The sequence below is a fragment of the Lutra lutra genome, chromosome 5, assembly GCF_902655055.1.
Source record: "Lutra lutra chromosome 5, mLutLut1.2, whole genome shotgun sequence".
NCBI lineage: Eukaryota > Metazoa > Chordata > Mammalia > Carnivora > Mustelidae > Lutra > Lutra lutra.
The window spans coordinates 43,444,982-43,463,899 of NC_062282.1; the positions used below are offsets into that span (position 1 = coordinate 43,444,982).

Sequence of the window (18,918 nt, forward strand, 5' to 3'; positions counted from 1 at the left end):
GCACCCCCAGCTTCAGTTGTCCCCCTGGACACAAACTCAGAGTCTGTTGTGCCACATGACACCGGCCCTCAACTCAGCCCACCATGGAGCCTGCCTCAGCACCGGCAGATCGGATCTGCCATGCCCCTAGGCCTTAACCCTAACCCTAGTTTGGGTTTTCAGGCTTCCATCCCAAGAGGCCTGGCCCCCATGCTCCCAGATTAAGGACCCCTGAGCGACACCCCAGGACTCTGCCTGCCACGGGGGAGGAAACCGTGCCTTTTGGAGCTGCGCAGAACCCTCAGAGAGGAAGAAACCTGCATGCTCCCCTAAAGCCACCTCCACAATCAGCGCCCCCCACCCGCCCCCGCCCCAAGCCCAGATTCTGGTGCGCTGCCGGACAACTCAGCCCCCCCCCGCCATTCCACTTCAGCACCAGCAAATCGGGCCTGTCATGCCCCTAAGCCCTAACCCTAAGCCTAAATCGACATCGATCTGGGCAGAAAGCCCCGGAGAACTGGCCGGCGTTGCGCAGCGATTCAGGCCGTGCTGGTGCCACGGTCTAGAGTGCTTTCTTGCTAGGTGCACATCGCCACCATCCGGTAACACGGGCTGGGTCCCCGTGGCTTATCCAAGGGCCCCCGCCCAGGGGAGATTTCTGAAGGCAGTGTGGAGGGAGGGGGTTCAACTGAGTGTCAGCCTCCGTGTTTGTGGCCCGGTGGGGCGCTGAAGGTGAGGGATGCCTCGTGGTGGGGGAGGGGGGATCATGCAGTTTTCTCCCGCTCTGAGAGTTTTGCACAGCTCCAAATGGCATGGATTTCTCCTGGGTGGCAGGTGGAGTCCTGGGGTGTGGCTCAGTGGTCTTCAATTTGGAGGGCTTGGGTGCCAGGTCTCTGGGGATGGAAGCCAGAAACCTAGCCTAGAGTTAGGCTTAGGGGCTAGGGGCATGGCAGCACCAATGGGCTGGTGCTGAGGCGGGTTCCCCAAGGGGCTGAGTGGAGGACAGTGGTGAGACGGGGCATCAGGCTCCAGCTTTGTGGCTGGGGAGGGCACCAAATGTGGGGGTGGCCTCAGCGGGGCATGCCAGTTTCTCCCACTCTGAGGGTTTTGCGCAGCTCCAAATGGTGCGAATTCCTCTTGGGTGGCAGTCAGAGTCCTGGGGTGTTGCTCAGGGGTCCCCAATCTGGAGCGCTTGCAGGCCAGGCCTCTGGGGCTGAAGCCTGAAAACCCAACCTAGGGTTGGGCCTAGGGGCATGGCAGGCCCGATCTGCTAGCCCTGAGGCCGGCTCCCCAGGGGGGTGAGTAGAGGAAAGTGTTGGCCAGCCTTTCGAGGTGATTCTGGCCTGCCCTTGAGGGACTTCATGCTGGTGGGTCATGGAGCCCCATTAAACAACTTGTCTAGATCAAGCTCATTCTTCTTCCTCCCTCTTTCCTTCCCAGACCCAGAGCACCTCTTTGTTCCCCTCCCCTCCAAGGATTATTATGAGGTGGTACAATTGTGCAGCCATCAGCCAGTCCTGCTTCCGTTCCAGGTGACCTACACTCTGGCCCAGGGGACACTGCCTCAGCAGTTCCCACTGGAGGAAGTCCCAGTGGATGGGATGGGATTGACATCTCCTTTGATGTGAAGAAGGGCTTCACCATCCACTGGCCCCTAGCTTCCTCGGCTGGCTCCCTCTTCTGCTTGGCTGCTTCAGTGGCTTGAGACAAATCTCTACCAAGTAGATGCTGATCTACACCAACTGTGCACGGTCCTAGGGCCTGGGTGGGCAGGGCAAGGGAGGATATGGGGAGAGATGCCTCCTTTAGGGACCTCAGATTTGGGTTCTTTGGATTATGGAACTCTAAACAACTGATCAACTTTCAACAACACCCCCATGTAGTCAACTGTCTTGTCCAGCCAGCAAGCCAATCAGCTATTGAACAAACTTGCATCCAGAAGGCTGTCTATCCACTCATTCTCAGTCATGCCACACCATTCCATTCACCCGTCTCCCTTCAAATCCATCACCCTATTCACCCATCATCCATCAGATGACCTGTTCCATCAGCTACCCATCATCTATCAATTCAACCAACCCAACCATTCATCCTCTATGAACACAACCATTCCACCCATTCATTTCATTCAGTCGTTCTAACAATCAGTTCAACAGGTTTGTCCCCATTTCTCTCCCATCTTCTCCATAGCACACCCATCTTCCTCCCCCACACCACCGTCCAAGCTTCAGCAACATCAGTCCAACTGGGAGAGAACTTCAGTGTGACCTGTATGTCTCTGGGTGAGCCGGAAATTGCTGTGGGCTTTGTCTGGGGGAATATCCAGGGCAGAGAGGAAAAAAAGGCTGCAGATGTGTGTCTGTGGTGATGGTGTATTGGCCAAGAGCACGAGAGTGAGGGTCGGGAGTGATCATGTCCAAGTGGAACCACTGCTGGACTGCTACTCTGAGTGACCTTGGGCCTCAGTGTCCTTGTTTATTGTATAAAATGTATAATGTGTTCCTTTGTTAATTTGTCTAATAATAATTACTGAGCAGCCACCATATTCCAGACACTGTAGTTCGTGCAGAGACCACAAGGATGAGGCACAAAAGGCTCTGGCATCTGCTATCTGCAAGCATACAGTCTACCTGGGGAGGAAGAAGTGGGAAATGACCATGATCATGGAGAGAAGACTAAACATCCCTGATGTATCAAGGATACATCAGGGCAACGTCATAGGAGCTTCTTAAGACAGAGTGGTCAGGGAGTCTTCTCTGAGGTGACATTCAAGCTGAGATCAGACTGGCCCAAATGGCATGAACACGGGGCTGGGGCAAGTGCTCGGGCCTTATGCTCTGTGTGTGTAATAAGAGATGGATGAAATCCTTTAGCAACTGTTCCCCGGGCACCTGCCGTGGGTCAGACCCTCCTAAGGTGTTGTTGGACAGGTGGCAGTGATGTTCCTTCCTCTAAAAGACCGTACCCCCATAACCCTCAAACATCTGGAGAGCAACTGGGTCACACAGTAGTTCAACCAGCACCGACAACTTCAAGAATCCTTAAAAGGGCTTCTTAGAAGAGATGAAATTCAACCTGAGCCTTGGAGGGAGGGCTGGACCAACAAAGACACGGTGAAGGTGAGCTCTCCAGAGGCCTTAGGAGGGAAAGAGTGGGGGATCATTCTCCCACTTGTCCAAAATGGAAACTGAGACCCAACAGGGGAAAAGAATGCACAGATGGTTGGGAGACATGGCTTTGCTGTACTAGTCCTTCCCCAGATATGTTCCTTGGATACCAAAAAGTCCAGCCTCAAACCCCAAAAAAGGTTTTTTTTCTCTCTTACCTTGGAGACTCACAACTCACACGCACATGTGACAGACTCAGTGGTCTGAGTCTTTCCAATTTAATATGCTTGACTCAGTGTTTCCCAAACAATTTTCATAATAGAACCCTTCCCCCTTGGGGAGGTAGCAACCATTAACAACCACACAAACCCAGAGTGCCTTACCGGGGGATGAGGGGTTGTTGCTCCCAGCCAAGCTACTTCCTGCATCTCCTTGAGTTGGAGAGGAGATCCTAGCTTGTCCCCAGGGACTCGAGAAGCTCACATTTGCCACAAAGAACCTTTTCTTTCAGGTGCTCTGATCTGCGTGTGTGGATTGGATGAGTCCCTGTCCCTGAAGGAACACACAGTGTCTCTCACTTGCCTGCTGGTGCCTGAGCCGGACACCTGGGCTGGCTGATGAACAGTCATTTTTTTTGTCCCGGCAGTTGGGCTGACCCCCGACATCAGGGAGTAGGCCAGTGTCGTTTGCCGAGAGAGCCGGGTGTGGCAGGAGGCAGGCAGCACCCTGTATGTGGAACAGGCCCTGGGCTGGGGACCCAGGCATCTACTCCTGCCAGCCCACCAACCTTCAGGGCACGGGGACTGCCACCATCTGTATCCATGTGACCAGAAGCCCTCACGTCTCCCCTGCTGCTTCCTAGCTCCTTCCCTAGCTGCAGGCATGCTGGTGTGGAGCAATGGGCCCAAACAGGGGTAGGTAACTATGTGAACCTTGGTGTTTTTGATGCCAAGGAGTTGTTACTCCCAAAAGAGTGCAAAAAGAACCTTTGCACTCACACCTTATACTCTGCCCGCACATCACTGTTTCCACGCCTTCCATCAACCTCACAGCCTCCCTCCAAGCCCTGAGCTGTTCTGACGGCCAGCCTTCCCTCCAACATCAGCCCCCACTCCAAGGCTGGGCAGAGCTAGGGCCAGTGGGGTACCAGTACCCCAGAAGGGAGCCCAGAGCCACTGGCAAGTCACTCAGGCCGAGGACCTATTGCTCAATGGACCCTGGTTCCTCAGTGAGGAGTCCCCTCCTCTCTCAGGAAAACACAGGGGCCAAATAAACACAATGCCATGGTTCCCGCGGCTTGTCTCCCCAGGGTGAGGGTGTGACCACAGTTCATCTCCCTGCCTCCGCCATAGGCTACAGGAGGGAAGCCCTGCTCCCCACAACTTGCCCCTTCTCCAGCCTAGCGCTTCTCAATTAAAACAATGCTTTCTAAAGTGCATTCTGCAGCCTGAAGTGCTTAGGTTGGGGTAGGACGTTGGTCAAAGGAGTTTAGAAAATGCTGGATACTCTGCTTCCTTTTGGAAATTTGCAGTTCACATTAGCGCATTAAGGGTTCTGAGAAGTCCTGCACTTTGCAGATCTGTTTAACTTAACGGAATCTAGAGTTTCTCAGGTTACTTGGCTATCAATTCTTTTCTTGGTCATGCCTATTAATGTGCAATGAATTAGCGTATCCCAGACAAACTTTGGGGAAAGATGCATGAAGTACATGTGTACTTCACTCCAGAGCTGTTCCCAAGGCTCCCAGATATATAACCTGTTTGCCCACAGCCAGAGAAGCAGCTCAGCGCTCCCTTAGCCCTACTAGGGGAGAAATGGAGAAAGAGAGTCACATCTGAATTCCAGAACAAAAAATGGCTGAAGACCAGGTCTGGGTTGATGGAGCTGACTTCAGTTCTACTGGACTGGCCTTTCTTACTTGCTGGCCTGGGGTCTGGGGCTGGAGCCAGGGAATCTCAGGGAAGGCCCTCCAGCTCCTGTGATTCTTAGTTTGCTCTGCTGCTGAAGAGGGATGAGAACTGGCTTCAAGAATCTTAGGTAGCTGACAGGAGGGAGTGTATGTGAGAACATTGAATTAAAATGCTCTGTGCAGGGGAGGGGTTCTCTCTACAGTGTCCAGCTGACCTGAAGCTTCCTGAGAAGAATATTAAATCCACAGACAGTCTGGGCTGCACAGGCCTGCCAAGGCTGGTTTCTCCAGCCACCCCTCTGCACTAATGGGGAAGCTGAGGGCCAGGATCTGGGGTCCTGGCACCTGGCATCAGGCGTGGTAGAGGGAGTAAAGGTAGGGAGCAGGAGGAAGAGAGAAACCAGAAGTTGTGGGGTGGGCAGGTAGAGGAAGGTAAGTCACACATCTGATTTTTCCAGAGCCCGAGGAGAAAAACAAGCACAGCGAGCTAAGAGCGGGATGACAGCTGAGGTCCTGGTCCTGGCTTTGTGGGCTCCACTCCCCACCGTGGTTTCCTCATCTCTACAGGGATGAGGTTCTAGCTCTGGCAGCTAGGTGTCTCCAGACCCACGAGGTGGCTCTGAGACAGAAAGACCTGGAGGGCTGAGGGAGTGAGCCTTGCCTGGTCAGGGAGGAGGATATCTGGCTTATCCCCTGGGCTGACCAGACTCTGGGACCAGAAGCAGTGGCATACCCCAGGTCATGTCTAGCCCCTGCTTTGGCTGGTTCGGGCCCTGGCACCGCCAGCCCGATGGGCCTCCAGCAGCCCCCTTTCCAGCTCCCCACCTTTCCCTGTTAATTCCCAGGGTCTGGCCCACTTCCTCCCCTGTCCCCAGCCCCCTGTCTGTCCTTCAAACAAACCTAGAATAGGACATTGTAGAGACTCAAGTATCATTCGTTCAGTTCCCCTGCCTGTTTTAGAGGACAGGTAAACTGAGGCTAAGGGAGGGTCTGAGCAGAGGCGAGAACATCTGGGGAAAGCTACCAAGTCAGGACCAGGGGGCTTGTCTCTGTCAGATGACCTCAGCCGCATTGCCCCTGGAAAAAGGTCAGGACTTCCCTGATTTGAACAGAGAGAATAGGGAGGGACGGAAGGACTCCTTTTGCTTGTTCCCCGGGCCAACTCCAGGGAAGGCACATCTGGGGCCTTCCATCACCCCATGGGTGATCCTGCATGGCCCAGGCCCCCAGGCCTCTGGGCACACACCCTGGCTCCCACCTCACTCCTGCCCTCCGCCCTTCCTGGGACAAGATGAGAGGCTCCTGCTGTCTTCTTCAGTAAGTCCTCAAGAGGGAGCCGTGACCACAGGCGTCATGGAGGGCCCAGGCCCCGGGCCCTAGCTGGCGAGGAAGGAGACCTCCGTGGGGGTGACAGAGGCCAGGGGGAAGGCAGGGGAGGCGTCGGTCCCGAGAACCCGGTACAGCAGCTCCTCCTTCTCCTGCTGGAGCTGTTGCCGCAACTGGGACTCCTTCTCCAGGGCCTCGCGGGCGAGAAGCAGGTCCTCCGAGAGCTGTCTGTGGGTGCAGACAGAGGCCCGTGTTGCCAGTGGGGAACAGCCTGGCCGCGGCTGCATCAACCAGCCCATTCCTCTAGGGGGCCTTCCACAGAGGGGCCGCCTGCCCGCATCAGGACCCCCACCACCCTGTGGTCCCTCTGGACGCAAGAGGTCATTGGATCCCTTGACAGAGCAGAGTGGCCCTCACAGGTAGTCAGCTCTGGGTTCGGATCTGCCCCACCACTTAGCTGTGTAACCCTGAACAAGTCCTTGACTCCTGCCAAGTTTCAGTTTCCTCATCTGTAAAATGGGAGTGATAACAGGTGGACAGGCTCTTAGAGTAATTATGAGGCTTAAGTAAGATACTATGTAAACAATTCAATGAATTATGTCTGACACATGATGGTGGCTCTCATTTACCAAGCCTTTAGAATGGGTTCCTTCATTCATATATACTCATTCATTCATTCCTTAGGTCACCCCAGCTAGACATTTCCTGTCCCCTCTTCCTGTATTGGGCTCTGCAGTGGATACGACTCAGCCAGGATGGGGACAGATATCAATCAGGACACTAAGACCGAGGTTTCTGGACAGAGCTGGTCTGCTGGGATTCTTGACTGTCAAGGAAAGAGGGAGCCACATTCCCCAGAAAGGCCTGGGCCTGCCTGTCGGTCCATTTCCCAGGTTCTCCAAGACCCTCCCAACCGGAGATGTTGACCAAATGGTGGCAAGGGGAGATGGGGGCAGGGGATAGCTACCTTGACATAACCATCTGGTTGCGGGCCCGGACATGGAGGTCCTCGTTCTCCTGCTGCAGGGTGGAGATTTTTTCCTCCAACATCAGATTTTTTTCTTTCTGTAACAAATCAGATGGCACTCAGAAAGCCACCGACCTCACATGGCACAACGGATGCTATCACCTCCCTCTTATCTGTGGTCACTGAAAGCACTGACTCAGTCTGGACTTGATGTTACATTTTATGAAGCAGTAAGATTACTTTAAAAAACACACCCGAGGAGTGAACACAGAGCTGCCAGTTTTTAATTTTGCCACGTGAGACGTAGCAAAAAAATATAGCCCCTCCCATCTAACATCTCCATCAGTGCATAAGGGAAAGGATATTTTTGGTTCTCCGAAGTCAGGATATAATCTATATAAATAAAATTACATGTGTCTGTTACGCTAGTGCACAAAAATGGTTCAACAAAATTCACAGGGAGTGTCTGAGATGGTCTGATTAGAATACAGTTTGTGTGGCACCCATAAGTAGGGAGATTTTTTCTGGAGTAACATAATCTCCCTCTGGATGCCGCCCTAGGTTCCCGAGGCCTCCCTTCTCCTGGAGACAAAGCCATCAGTGTGCTCAATGCCCATCACTCCCCAGGCCTGTCCTTGATGATTCTGGCCTCCTTTCTGTCTGATGGTTCAGCCTTGCCTTCTTCCCCAGCCCCTGCCTGGCACGTAACACCTGCCAGCCTCTCCCAATTAGCCAGGGTACCCCTGGGCTCACCCAAGTTAGAGCAGCAGGAATAGCCCAGAAAAGCCCAGGGCCCATATGAGAAGGGGCCCGTGCTTGACCCAGACTGGCCGCAGACCAGCCTCAGCTGTCTCCAGGGCCAGCATGGGTGGCAGGTCCACGCGGGTGTGGCCTATGCTGGAACCTCCTCAAAGGGCCTTCCCTCCACACCCTTTACAAAGAAAATGCTCAGAGAGGCCAAGCCTGAGGCTGCGTCGCCCCCAGCTGCCAGGCACAGACCACTGTTTCCATGAGGATCAGCCGCTTGTCCAGCTCGTGAATACGCTCGTTCTTCATCTCGATGACAAAGTGTAAACTCTCCAGCTCCTGCTCCCAGAACTGGCTTGGGCTCCCATAATCCTAGACATGGATGCAGAATCATCTCATCAGACCAGCAGGCAGGGAGAGAGGGGTATGGGCTACCTGCTACTCTCCCATTCTGCCTCCAAATCACTGTCTGCCTCTCCCCAGTCACCTCCTTTCCTCGGGGCTCACGGTAAGTGCTTAACATGCTCCGTCTCCTTCCAGCTTAATAACACCCTCAGCCGCAAGCCCCGTTCCCACCCTAGATGAGGAACTGTAGTTCTGAGCGGTTAAGTTGCTCGTGCTAAGTGCTAGGTTACCTCTTTGCACTTAGTTCCTTCCAAATCCAGAGCCCAAGCACATCACGACCCCCCATGCTTCTCTCTCAGCCTTATTTTCCCCCTCAATGACACGGGGACCCTCTTTCTTCCAGGCCCTTGTGAAAGTAAGAGTGTCAGGTCTAGTCCTGGCCTTGAAGAGGACTCGGATTTTCCCAGTGCCCAGACCCTGACCTCCCTGGAGATTCGAGAAGGAAAACTGCCAGGTTAACTGCCACCTGCCTGGATGTGCTTCTTATAGTCTCGGCTCAAAATGGACTCTTCTACCCTCTTCATCTTGGCCTGGAAGACCTCCAGCTGTGAGGACAGTCCATCGATGGTCTCCTGGAGAAGGGAGTGGGAGGGAGATGGCCAAAGGCTGGTTCATAAAGGCTGGAGGTGGACTTCTCATCCCTGAGAGGGCACGGTTTGGGTTCTTCCATGCATCTTCACCCTGCCCTACCCACCAACGCAGGCTTGATTTGCTTCAACCCCTGCCTGAAACATACCAGCCCCATCTCTGCTCATAAAGCCTTTAAGGACTCCCAGTGCGCTTGGGGACCATGTCCGGGTGTTCCAGGCTGGTGGTGCTAGCTCGACATGGAAAGCCCACCCAAGCTGGACTCTGCACTTCCTCAGTCTTCCCTGACTGTCCTCCCATTGCCAAGTATATTCTTGCCTCCTACATTCCCCTTCCAAGAGCTTCTGGCATCCTAACCTTGCCCAATACCTTCACGATAGAGCACACCTTTCATATGGCTCATGGGCCCCACCACCAGGCCTTTGCCTCCTCACCAGCCTTGGTTCCCTGGTTACTCATACTCTTCATCCCAGGGGGATCTTGAACTTTTTTCAGTTCTACAGGTAATCACATTTCCCCCTCTTCTCTATGTCTTTAAGCACACTGGGTTTTTTTTTTTTCCTACCTAGGGCACTCCTCTTACCCTTCTTCATCAGAAGAATTCCAACCCATCCTTCAGGTTCCAGCTAAGGTTTCATCCCTCTGGGAAGGCGTGACCTGATAAATTGACTCAGATGCCTTCCTTCGTGCTTCCGAAGCTCCCCGTGTATCCACCTGCCAGCCTGGTCGCACCATGGTACCTGGCCCATGAGGTCTCCAAGATCCTCCAAGTGCAGTTCTCAGAGAAATAGGCCAACCCTGATCTCATACCAAGTCCTCTGGAGCTAATAGCTCAGTCACCACATCGAGGGGCTGGATACACAGAAGACACTCACCTCTGTCCCTCACCCCTAAGTAGAGGCCAGGTGGCTTTCCTGTAGGTCTTCCCCTCCCCTGCAGAGATGGCCATGAGTTCCCTCTCACCTGCAGGGTCGCCTTGGCCTCCTGAAAGGAGTGGGTAAGGGCTTCCTTCTCCTGCTCATGCGAGGCCCGGAGGACTGTAGGGAAAGGAGACCTCCGTGAGCTCAGACACCCAGGCACTTTACCCTAAAGCCTTCTGGCAGGCCTCATGAGGCTCGGAGAACCTGGGCGATCAGCTGGGGCCCACAGGGGCCGGGGGGCTGGGGATGGTCTTACTCATCCTTCATTTGCTGGGTGTGCAGCTGTGCCAGAAATATAGTCGAGATTTAATGAAAGCTCATGGAAATGGAGACAGATGATATTTGGGAGGAACCGTGAGCCCTACCAGATTGCAGGACGCACCCATGCCGCACTGAGGCTGAGACCCAAAGACCCTGCGGCAAGCTTGCTCATCTGACTCACCGGCCATGACAGTGCACAGGGCCGATGTTTTGCAAGCTGGGTTACCCAAACTTGGAAACCATTAAATCATTATTTCTCAAACCAGGGCAGAGAACTGCAGTAAGTACATTTGCTCTGGAGCCAGGAAATCTACTTTGTTGTCATTCTGCTTCTTCCACAACCGAGGAACCTTGAGAGGATCACCTCAGATATTAAAACGTTCTACTGCAGGCACCTGGGTGGCTCAGTCATTAAGCATCTGCCTTCTTTATTTTATTTCATTTCATTTCATTTTTTCAGTGTTCCAAGATTCATTGTTTATGCACCACATCCAGTGCTCCATGTAATACGTGCCCTCCTTAATACCCACCACCAGGCTCACCCAACCTCCCACCCACCTCCCCTCCAAAACCCTCAGTTTGTTTCTCAGAGTCCACAGTCTCTCATGATTCGTTTGTCTCCCCCTCTGATTCCCCCAACTCCCTTCTCTTCTCCTTCTCCCAATGTCCTCCTTCTGCTCAGGTCCTGATCTCAGGGTCCTGGGATTGAGCCCCACATTGGGCTCCCTGCTTGGTGGAGAGCCTGCTTCTCCCTCTCTTGCTTCCCTTCCTTGTGTTCCCTCTCTCCCTGTCTTTCTCTGTCAAATAAATAAATAAATAAAATCTTAAAAAAAAAAAAAGTTCTACTGCGTCAACTGTGACATGAGTTGTTCTAAGGGATGACCCAAGGATGACGTGAGGAAAGGACACACAAGGGCTCTCCAGACTGGGCAGTGCTGTGCAGATTTGCTATTATTCCCCCAAATCAGTGTCGTTATATTTCTTATCCCACCTACTCTACAGAGTCCCTTGTGGAAAATTCCAACTTTGTCTCAACCGAAAGAAGACAATGGGGAAGTGACCAATCAATGGGTAAGATGGGAAGTAGGACAGAGAGGATAGGAAAAAAAAAGTGTCATATGACCAAAGGCCCGGGTAGTGGGCCTGTGTCTCAGTGGGCAGTGACAGAGAGAAAACAACGTTCAGTTGCATGAATGTGATAGAGCTGTCCAAAACTCAAGAGATCAGCTGTATAAAAATGACAGGCTGAACTTTTTCCAATTATGGGCCAAATCGGTTAATTTGCTGATCAAGACAATTTCTGATTCCAGGTAAGCTGGAGGATGTACGCTCCATACAGTTTGTCCTACTCAATGTAGCTATAAAACCCAGGCAGAATGGATGGAATAGCTATTTGTAGACTCTGAACAGTAAATGGTGGCAGGGGGATGTGGCGAGAAGACCAGAATTTGAAGTAGCATGAAACCAAGAGTTTTAAACAAGACTCAGAATCTCATGTTTTCATATATTTCAGGATATCATTTATAATTACTCAGCATGCAAATCCAAATGGCTCAGCATAAAAATCCAAAATGGCTCAGCATACAAAGAAGCAGGAAAATCTCAACTTGGCTGAGAAAGATATTCAGCAGATGCCAACACTGGGATGCTACAGATGTTGGAATTATTGACAGAGACTCTAAGACAGCTGACACAAAAATGTCTCGTGAAGTAAGGGTGAGCACTCTTGAAAAGAATGGAAAAATAGAAAGCCCTAGCAAATAGAATAGCAAATAGAAATAGAAGCTATTAAAAAGAACCAAAAGGAAAGTTTAGAACTAAAAAATGTAATTAATTAAAAACAACAACAACAACTCACTGGGTGGGCTCAGTTGCAGAATCGAGATAACACGGATAAAGAGGCAGTGAACATGGCCGTGGATCAATAGAGATTATCCAGTCTAAACAACTGAGAGCAAAACAATTGGGAAAAAATGAACAAATCCTCAGGGACATATAAAACAATCCAAAAACATCTAACATTTGTGTATCAAAGTCTCAGAAAGAGAAGAGAAAGAGTGTGGTACAGAAACTGTATTTGAAGAGAGAATGGTTGAGTGCTTCCCAAATCTTGCAAAATATAAACCTACAGACTAGAGACACCCACTGAACCCCAAACAGGGGAAGCCCAGGGAAATCCACACCCAAACACATCTTTTTTTTTTTTTTTAAAGATTTTACTTATTTATTTGTCAGAGAGTGAGAGAGCACAAGCAGGGAGAGAGGCAGGCAGAGGGAGAGGGAGAAACAGGCTCTGTCCTGAGCAGGGAGCCCAATGCAGGACTCGATCCCAGAATCCTGGGATCATGATCTGAGCCAAAGGCAGATGCTTATCGACTGAGCCACCCAGGCAACCCCAGACACATTATTTTTGAAAACTAATGACAAAGAAAAAACATGGAACGGACCCAGACAAAAACAATGCATTACTTAGAGGAAACAACAGTTTGAATGGCTGTGAATTTCTTATTAGAAAGCTTGGAGACTAGAGAGAGTAAGGACATAAATAGGGAATAAAAACTGCCAAAATAAAAGAACCATAAATCTAGAATCCCATAGCCAGTGAAAATGTCCTCAGGAACGAAGGTGAAACTAAGACATTCTCAGAAGAAGAAACACTAAGATAATTTCTCATCTGCAGATCATCTAAAAGAAGTGCTTAAGGAAATTCTTCAGATCGAAAGCAAATGATACCAAAGGCAACTTCCGAACTTCAAGAGTATAGGAAGAACAACAGAACCGGTGAATGCCTGGGTAATATAATAGACTAGTCTTCTTCTTTTTCTCCCCTCGTGCTCTTTAAAATATGATTAATGGTAAATCAATGTTATAAACAGTGTAACACTGTCTGATGGGGCAGTCAATGTATGTGGATGCCATACCTAAGACCAGTACAACAAAAAGGAGAGAGGATAGGGATCTAGAGGATAGCAGGCTTTCTTTTCTTTCTTCTTCTTCTTCTTCTTCTTTTTTTAAAAAAGATATTTATTTTTTTATTTGAGAGAGTGGGAGTGCACAAGAAGGGAGTGAGGGGGACAGGGAGAGGGAGAAGCAGACTCCCCACTGAGCAGGGAGTCTGATGTGGGGCTCGATCCCCAAACCCAGGATCATGACCTGAGCCGAAGGCAGATATCCAACCAACTGAGCCATCCAGGCTTCTTGATGGTAGGCTTTCTACATTCCCCCGGAAGCAGCAGAATGTGAATTCTAAGTAGACTCTTAACTATTTTGTAATTCTTAGAGCAATCACACACAAAAAAAGAACTATACAAAGAGATATAGTAAAAAAGACCAGAGACAAGTTAAAAATGGAATACTAAAAAATGTTCAAATACTCCAAAAGAAAGCAGGGACAGGAATGTAGAGCATAAAAACGACAGACCTACATCCAACCATAGCAGTATGAACACAAACTAAATGGTCTAAACATGCTAAAGAAAAGACAGAGATTGTCAGACTGGATCTTTAAAAAAACACCCAGCGGGGCACCTGGGTGGCTCAGTGGGTTAAAGCCTCTGCATTCAGCTGGGGTCATGATCCCAGGGTCCTGGGATTGAGCCCCACTTCGTGCTCTCTGCTCAGCGGTGAGTCTGCTTTTCCTTCTCTCTCTGCCTGCCTCTCTGCCTACTTGTGATCTCTCTGTCAAATAAATAAAAAAATAAAAATAAAAATAAAAAAAATAAAAAAAAAACTCCCAGCTATGTGCTACTTACAAGAAATCCACTTTACATAGATGTCACATGTAGATCACAAGTAAAAAGGTAGAACAAGCAACATGAATCAGAGGAAAGCAGTAGTGGCTGTATTCATTTCAGATGAAGTGCACTTAAGAATAAGGAATAACATCAGGGATGAAGACATTGGCATTACATAACAATCAAGAGGTCAGTTCTCTAAGAAAACATGACAATCCTAAATGCTTGTATACCTAACAAAAGAACTTTGAGATCCATGAAGCAAAAACTAACAGAACTGAAAGGAGAAATAGACAAATATACACAATTATAGTGAGGAATTTCAACACTCTTTAGCATTCAATAGAAAAAGGAGGCATAAAATCAGTAGAATATCGAAGAACTGAGCACTGTCCATATCCTGATTTAACCACTTTATAAACTATAACCTACAGTAGCAGAATACATTTTTCAAGTGCACATGAAACATTCACAAGATAGGTCATATCCTGAGTCATAAAACAAGCCTTAACAAAGTATAAAAGGAGCAAAATACAAACTCTGTTCTCTGACCACAATGAAATCAAACTAGAAATCAGTCACAGAAAGAGAACTACCAATCTCCAGACACTTACAAGTGTTCAATGAGCCAAAGAGGAAGTCTCAAGGGAAACTAGAACATATTTTTAACTGAACAAAAATGAAAATACAACACATCAATCTGTGGGATGCAGAAATACAGTGCTTAGGAAGAAATTCGTAGCACTAAATGCTTCTGTAAGAAAAGGAGAAAGGTCTCAAATCAGTAATATAAGCTCCTAGTGTAAGAAATCATAAAAAGAAGAGTTAACAGAATATAAAGGAGCCAGGAGAAGGAAATAAACATAACAGGAATCAATGAGATTGAAAATGGACAAATTGAGAAAAACATCAATAAAACCAAAAGCTGATTTTTGGAAAGGATTAATAAAGTTGGTAAGCCTTAAGCAAGACTGACAAAGAAAAAGAGAATACACAAATTACCAATATCAAGAAATTAAGAGGGAATATTATCACAGACACAGAAGATATTTAAAACAATAGTAAGAGATTATTATGAGCAATACTATGCATATAAATTTGACAACTTAGATGAAATGTACCAATTCCTGAAAAACCACAAACTGCCAAAACTCACATAAGGTAAAACACATCACCTGGGCATTCCTATAATTACTAAAGAATTCAAATTTGTACTTAAATACTTTCTGGAATAGAAATGTTTGAGAACAGATGGTTTCATTCACAAATTCTATTGAACATTTAAAAATGATACCATACAAGTTCTATGCAATCTCTTCCAGAAATGAAAGATGAAGGGACAGTTCTCAACTCATTCCATGGGGCAAGAAAACCTTGAAACTAAAACGCAGACAGATAGTACAGAACAACAGCCCTCATGAACACAAAATATTAACAAATCAAGTTCAGCAATACATAAAAAAGAATACATTAACGTGACTGAATAGGGTTTATGCCAGGAATACAAGGCTAGTTCAAAATTTGAAATTCAAATCAGTGTAATCCACGATATTAACCATCCAAAGAAGAAAAATCACACAATTATATGGGTCATAGATCTAAATGTAAAACTTAAAACCATACATATTTTGGAAGACAACATAGAAGATCTTTGTTGCCTGGGGTTAGAATTTCTAAGATATGATACCTCAAGCATAATGAATGAAAGAAAAAATAATAAATTTGGAATTTATCAACATTAAAAGCTTTGCTTTATAATATACATTATAAAGGGAATGAGAAAAAAAAACCCTCCAGCCTAGGGGAAAATATGCAAATACAAAGGACTTGCATCCAAAATACATAAAGATCTCTCAAAACTCAACATAAGAACAAGCAAGCTACAGAATGGGTAAGAGATCGGAATGGACATTGGACCAGATGATACCCAGACTAGTGAGTAAGCACAAGAAGAAATGGTCAACATCCTTAGTCATTACTGAAATGCAAATCAAATCCATATGAGATATCACCACACACCAGTTAGGACAGCTAAAACTTCAAAGAAAAATTGGCAAGTGTTGGGTGGAAATCCTATATGGCTCACGGGAAGGCAGCATCATGGCCACTTAGGAAACCAGTTTCCCGTTTCCCATAATGCTCAACATATACTTATTATATGGCCGCTCTATCCTACTCCTGCATTATTTGCCCAAGAGAAATGGAAATTTAGAAACACACAGAAATCTGTACATGAGTGTTCAGAAGAGGATCTATTCACATTCACCTCAAAATGGAAACAACCAAAATGTCCTACAAGTGAATGAGTAAACAGTGGAATACAACCCAGCAGTGGGGAAAAAAAAAACTGAACTATTAATACATGTAACTTGGACGAATCTCAAAGACATCATGATGAGGGCTGCCTGGGTGGCTCAGTCAGTTAGTTAAGCATCTGACTTCAGTTCAGGTCATGATCCCAGGTCCTGGGAGGGCGCCCCATGTCTGGCTCCTTGCTGAGCGGGGAGTCTGCTTGTCCCTCTGCCCCTCTCTCATTCATGCTCCCTCTCTCTGTCTCTCTCAAATAAATAGATCGATAAAATCTTTGAAAAAAAAAAGATGCCATGAGGAGTGAAAGAAGCCACTATCAAAAATCAGGTACTACTTTGTTTATAAAACAACCTTGAAAGGACAAAACTACAGGGATGGGGAGCAAATCAGTGGGTGCCTGTGTGGTAATTCCACACAGAGAAATTGGAGTAGTGGTGGAATTGAGGACAGAAAGACAGCCTGAGGGGCACCTGGGTGGCTTAGTCAATTAAGCGTCTGACTCTTGGTTTCCACTCAGGTGGTGATCTCGGGCTCCTGGCATGGAGGCTCCCGTCAGACTCCTTCGTTCAGTGCGGAGTGCTGGGTATTCTCTCTTCCTCTCCCTCTCCCCCTTCCCCTGCTTGTGTGCTTTCTCTCTCTTTCTAATAAAATAAAATAAAATAAAATAAAATAAAATAAAATAAAATAAAATAAAATAAAATAAAATCTTTTTAAAAAAGGATAGCCTGAGAGAATTTGGGGGAGTTGGAACTGTTTTGTATCAGATTACGGTATGATTACGTGAATGTATACCTGTGTTAGAATTTAGGGAACTGTATACCAAAAACAGTCAATTTTACTGTATGATAATTTAAGAAATAAAAAAAAAAGAGAAAATAAAAGACAACAAAGCATCGTCAAAGGTGAAAACCACCACTAGCTTCTCCCAGTTATCTAGGTACTGTCCCCTAAACACATAAAATCCTATATTTTCCTTCCCACTATGTTTTTATTTATTCATTTAACACACACCGGTCTACCACCTAATATAAGCCAAGTGATTTAGAAATAATTATGTAGGAATTCTAACTGATGGGAAGAACTCAAGACAAGCAGTCCCTTCTCCTGTGGGGTTTTTCCATGAGGAAAATTTTCTTATCAATATATTTATAATGCTGAAAATAATATCAAAGCAACGCATGGAGAACAGAGCTGTTTTCCTACAATAGCGTCCTGACAAGGGGAAGGTAGATTTTAGAGATATGGAAAGTGACCTGAGGTTCCAGGTAGCTTCTAGAGATACAGACACAGAGCTGAGGTTGAGTGACAGGCCCAACACTGCGCAGCGCGTTAGAATTAAAACACAGCTCTTCAGATTCCCAGGGCTAGGGCTTCAGATCCATTCCAAAACATTTTGTGCTAATGTTGCGATATGTTTCAAGAATCCTAAAATTGTTCAGACCTCTGTTCTAGTTATTCCATTTCTGGGAATCTAAGGACATATCGTGAAATGTGGGCACATCTTTATGCAAAAGACGTTTAGTGCGGTGTTATTTACAGCAGTTAAAATCTGGAAGTCTAGACTCAAGATATAAGGAAAACCGTGTATGCAATGGCCTAACTTTATCAACATTTACAAGCAGCATAATTATTTGGAAACATGTTGGAAACAATGTTAAATGAAAAGAACAGGATCTAAAATTTTACACATAAAATAATCCTAACTGCGGGGGACCTGGGTGGCTTCGTGAATTGATCATCTGACTTTTGGTTTCAGCTCAGGGCATGATCTCAGGGTCGTAATATCGATCAAGCCCTAAGTCGGGCTCTGCATGGAGTCTCCTTGAGATTCTTCCGCCTCCTATTCCCTCCCCCCTGCTCCTCCCCCTGCTTGTGCTCTCTCTCTCTCTCTCAAATCTATTTAAAAAAATAATCCGGGGCACCTGGGTGGCTCAGTGGGTTAAAGCCTCTGCCTTCGGCTTAGGTCATGATCCCAGGGTTCTGGGATCGAGCCCTGCATCGGGCTCTCTGCTCAGCGGGGAGCCTGCCTCCTCCTCTCTCTCTGCCTGCTTCTCTGCCTACTTGTGATCTCTGTCTGTCAAATAAATAAATAAAAAATCTTAAAAAAAATAATCCTACCTATATTTTTAAAAGATAGTTCTCAAGAAAGACCATGCAAATACCAACAATGAAAGGAAACACTGGTATAACATTTCTAGGTCTGTTTCAGTAACATTAAAAATGTACCCAACGGGGTGCCTGGGTGGCTCAGTGGGTTAAGCCTCTGCCTTTGGCTCAGGTCATGATCTCAGGGTCCTGGAATCGAGCCCCGCATCAGGCTCTCCACTCAGCTGGGAGCCTGCTTCCCCCTCTGTCTCTGCCTGCCTCTCTGCCTACTTTGTGATCTCTCTATCAAATAAATAAATCTTAAAAAATAAATGTACCCAACCTTCTCCAAAGAAGACATACAGAGGGCCAAAAAGCACATGAAAAGATGCTCAGTATAATTAGGCATTAGGGAAATACAAATCTAAACCACCATGCGCTACCACTCCAGCTGCACTAGGATGGGAACAATAGCAACAATAACAACAAGGGAAAATGACAAGGACTGGCGACGATGTGGGGCAATTGGAACCCTTGGGCGTCACTGGGTGGGGACGCAGAGCGGTGCCACTGCTGTCGC

At 47.7% G+C, this 18,918-nt stretch overlaps 1 protein-coding gene across 1 annotated transcript in view; it reads right to left on the reverse strand.

The window, feature by feature from the left end:
* Nucleotides 1–1,446: 1,446 nt before the first annotated feature.
* Nucleotides 1,447–18,918, reverse strand: part of CCDC69 (coiled-coil domain containing 69) — a 39,171-nt gene continuing 21,699 nt past the window's right edge. The window contains exons 5-9 of the mRNA XM_047729558.1: nucleotides 9,992–10,065; nucleotides 8,911–9,012; nucleotides 8,288–8,407; nucleotides 7,289–7,386; nucleotides 1,447–6,549 (exon numbers count right to left, since the gene is read on the reverse strand). Of these exons, the coding sequence (XP_047585514.1) occupies nucleotides 6,372–6,549; nucleotides 7,289–7,386; nucleotides 8,288–8,407; nucleotides 8,911–9,012; nucleotides 9,992–10,065 (572 nt within the window). The 3' untranslated portion in view covers nucleotides 1,447–6,371. The remainder of the gene's footprint in view (nucleotides 6,550–7,288; nucleotides 7,387–8,287; nucleotides 8,408–8,910; nucleotides 9,013–9,991; nucleotides 10,066–18,918) is intronic.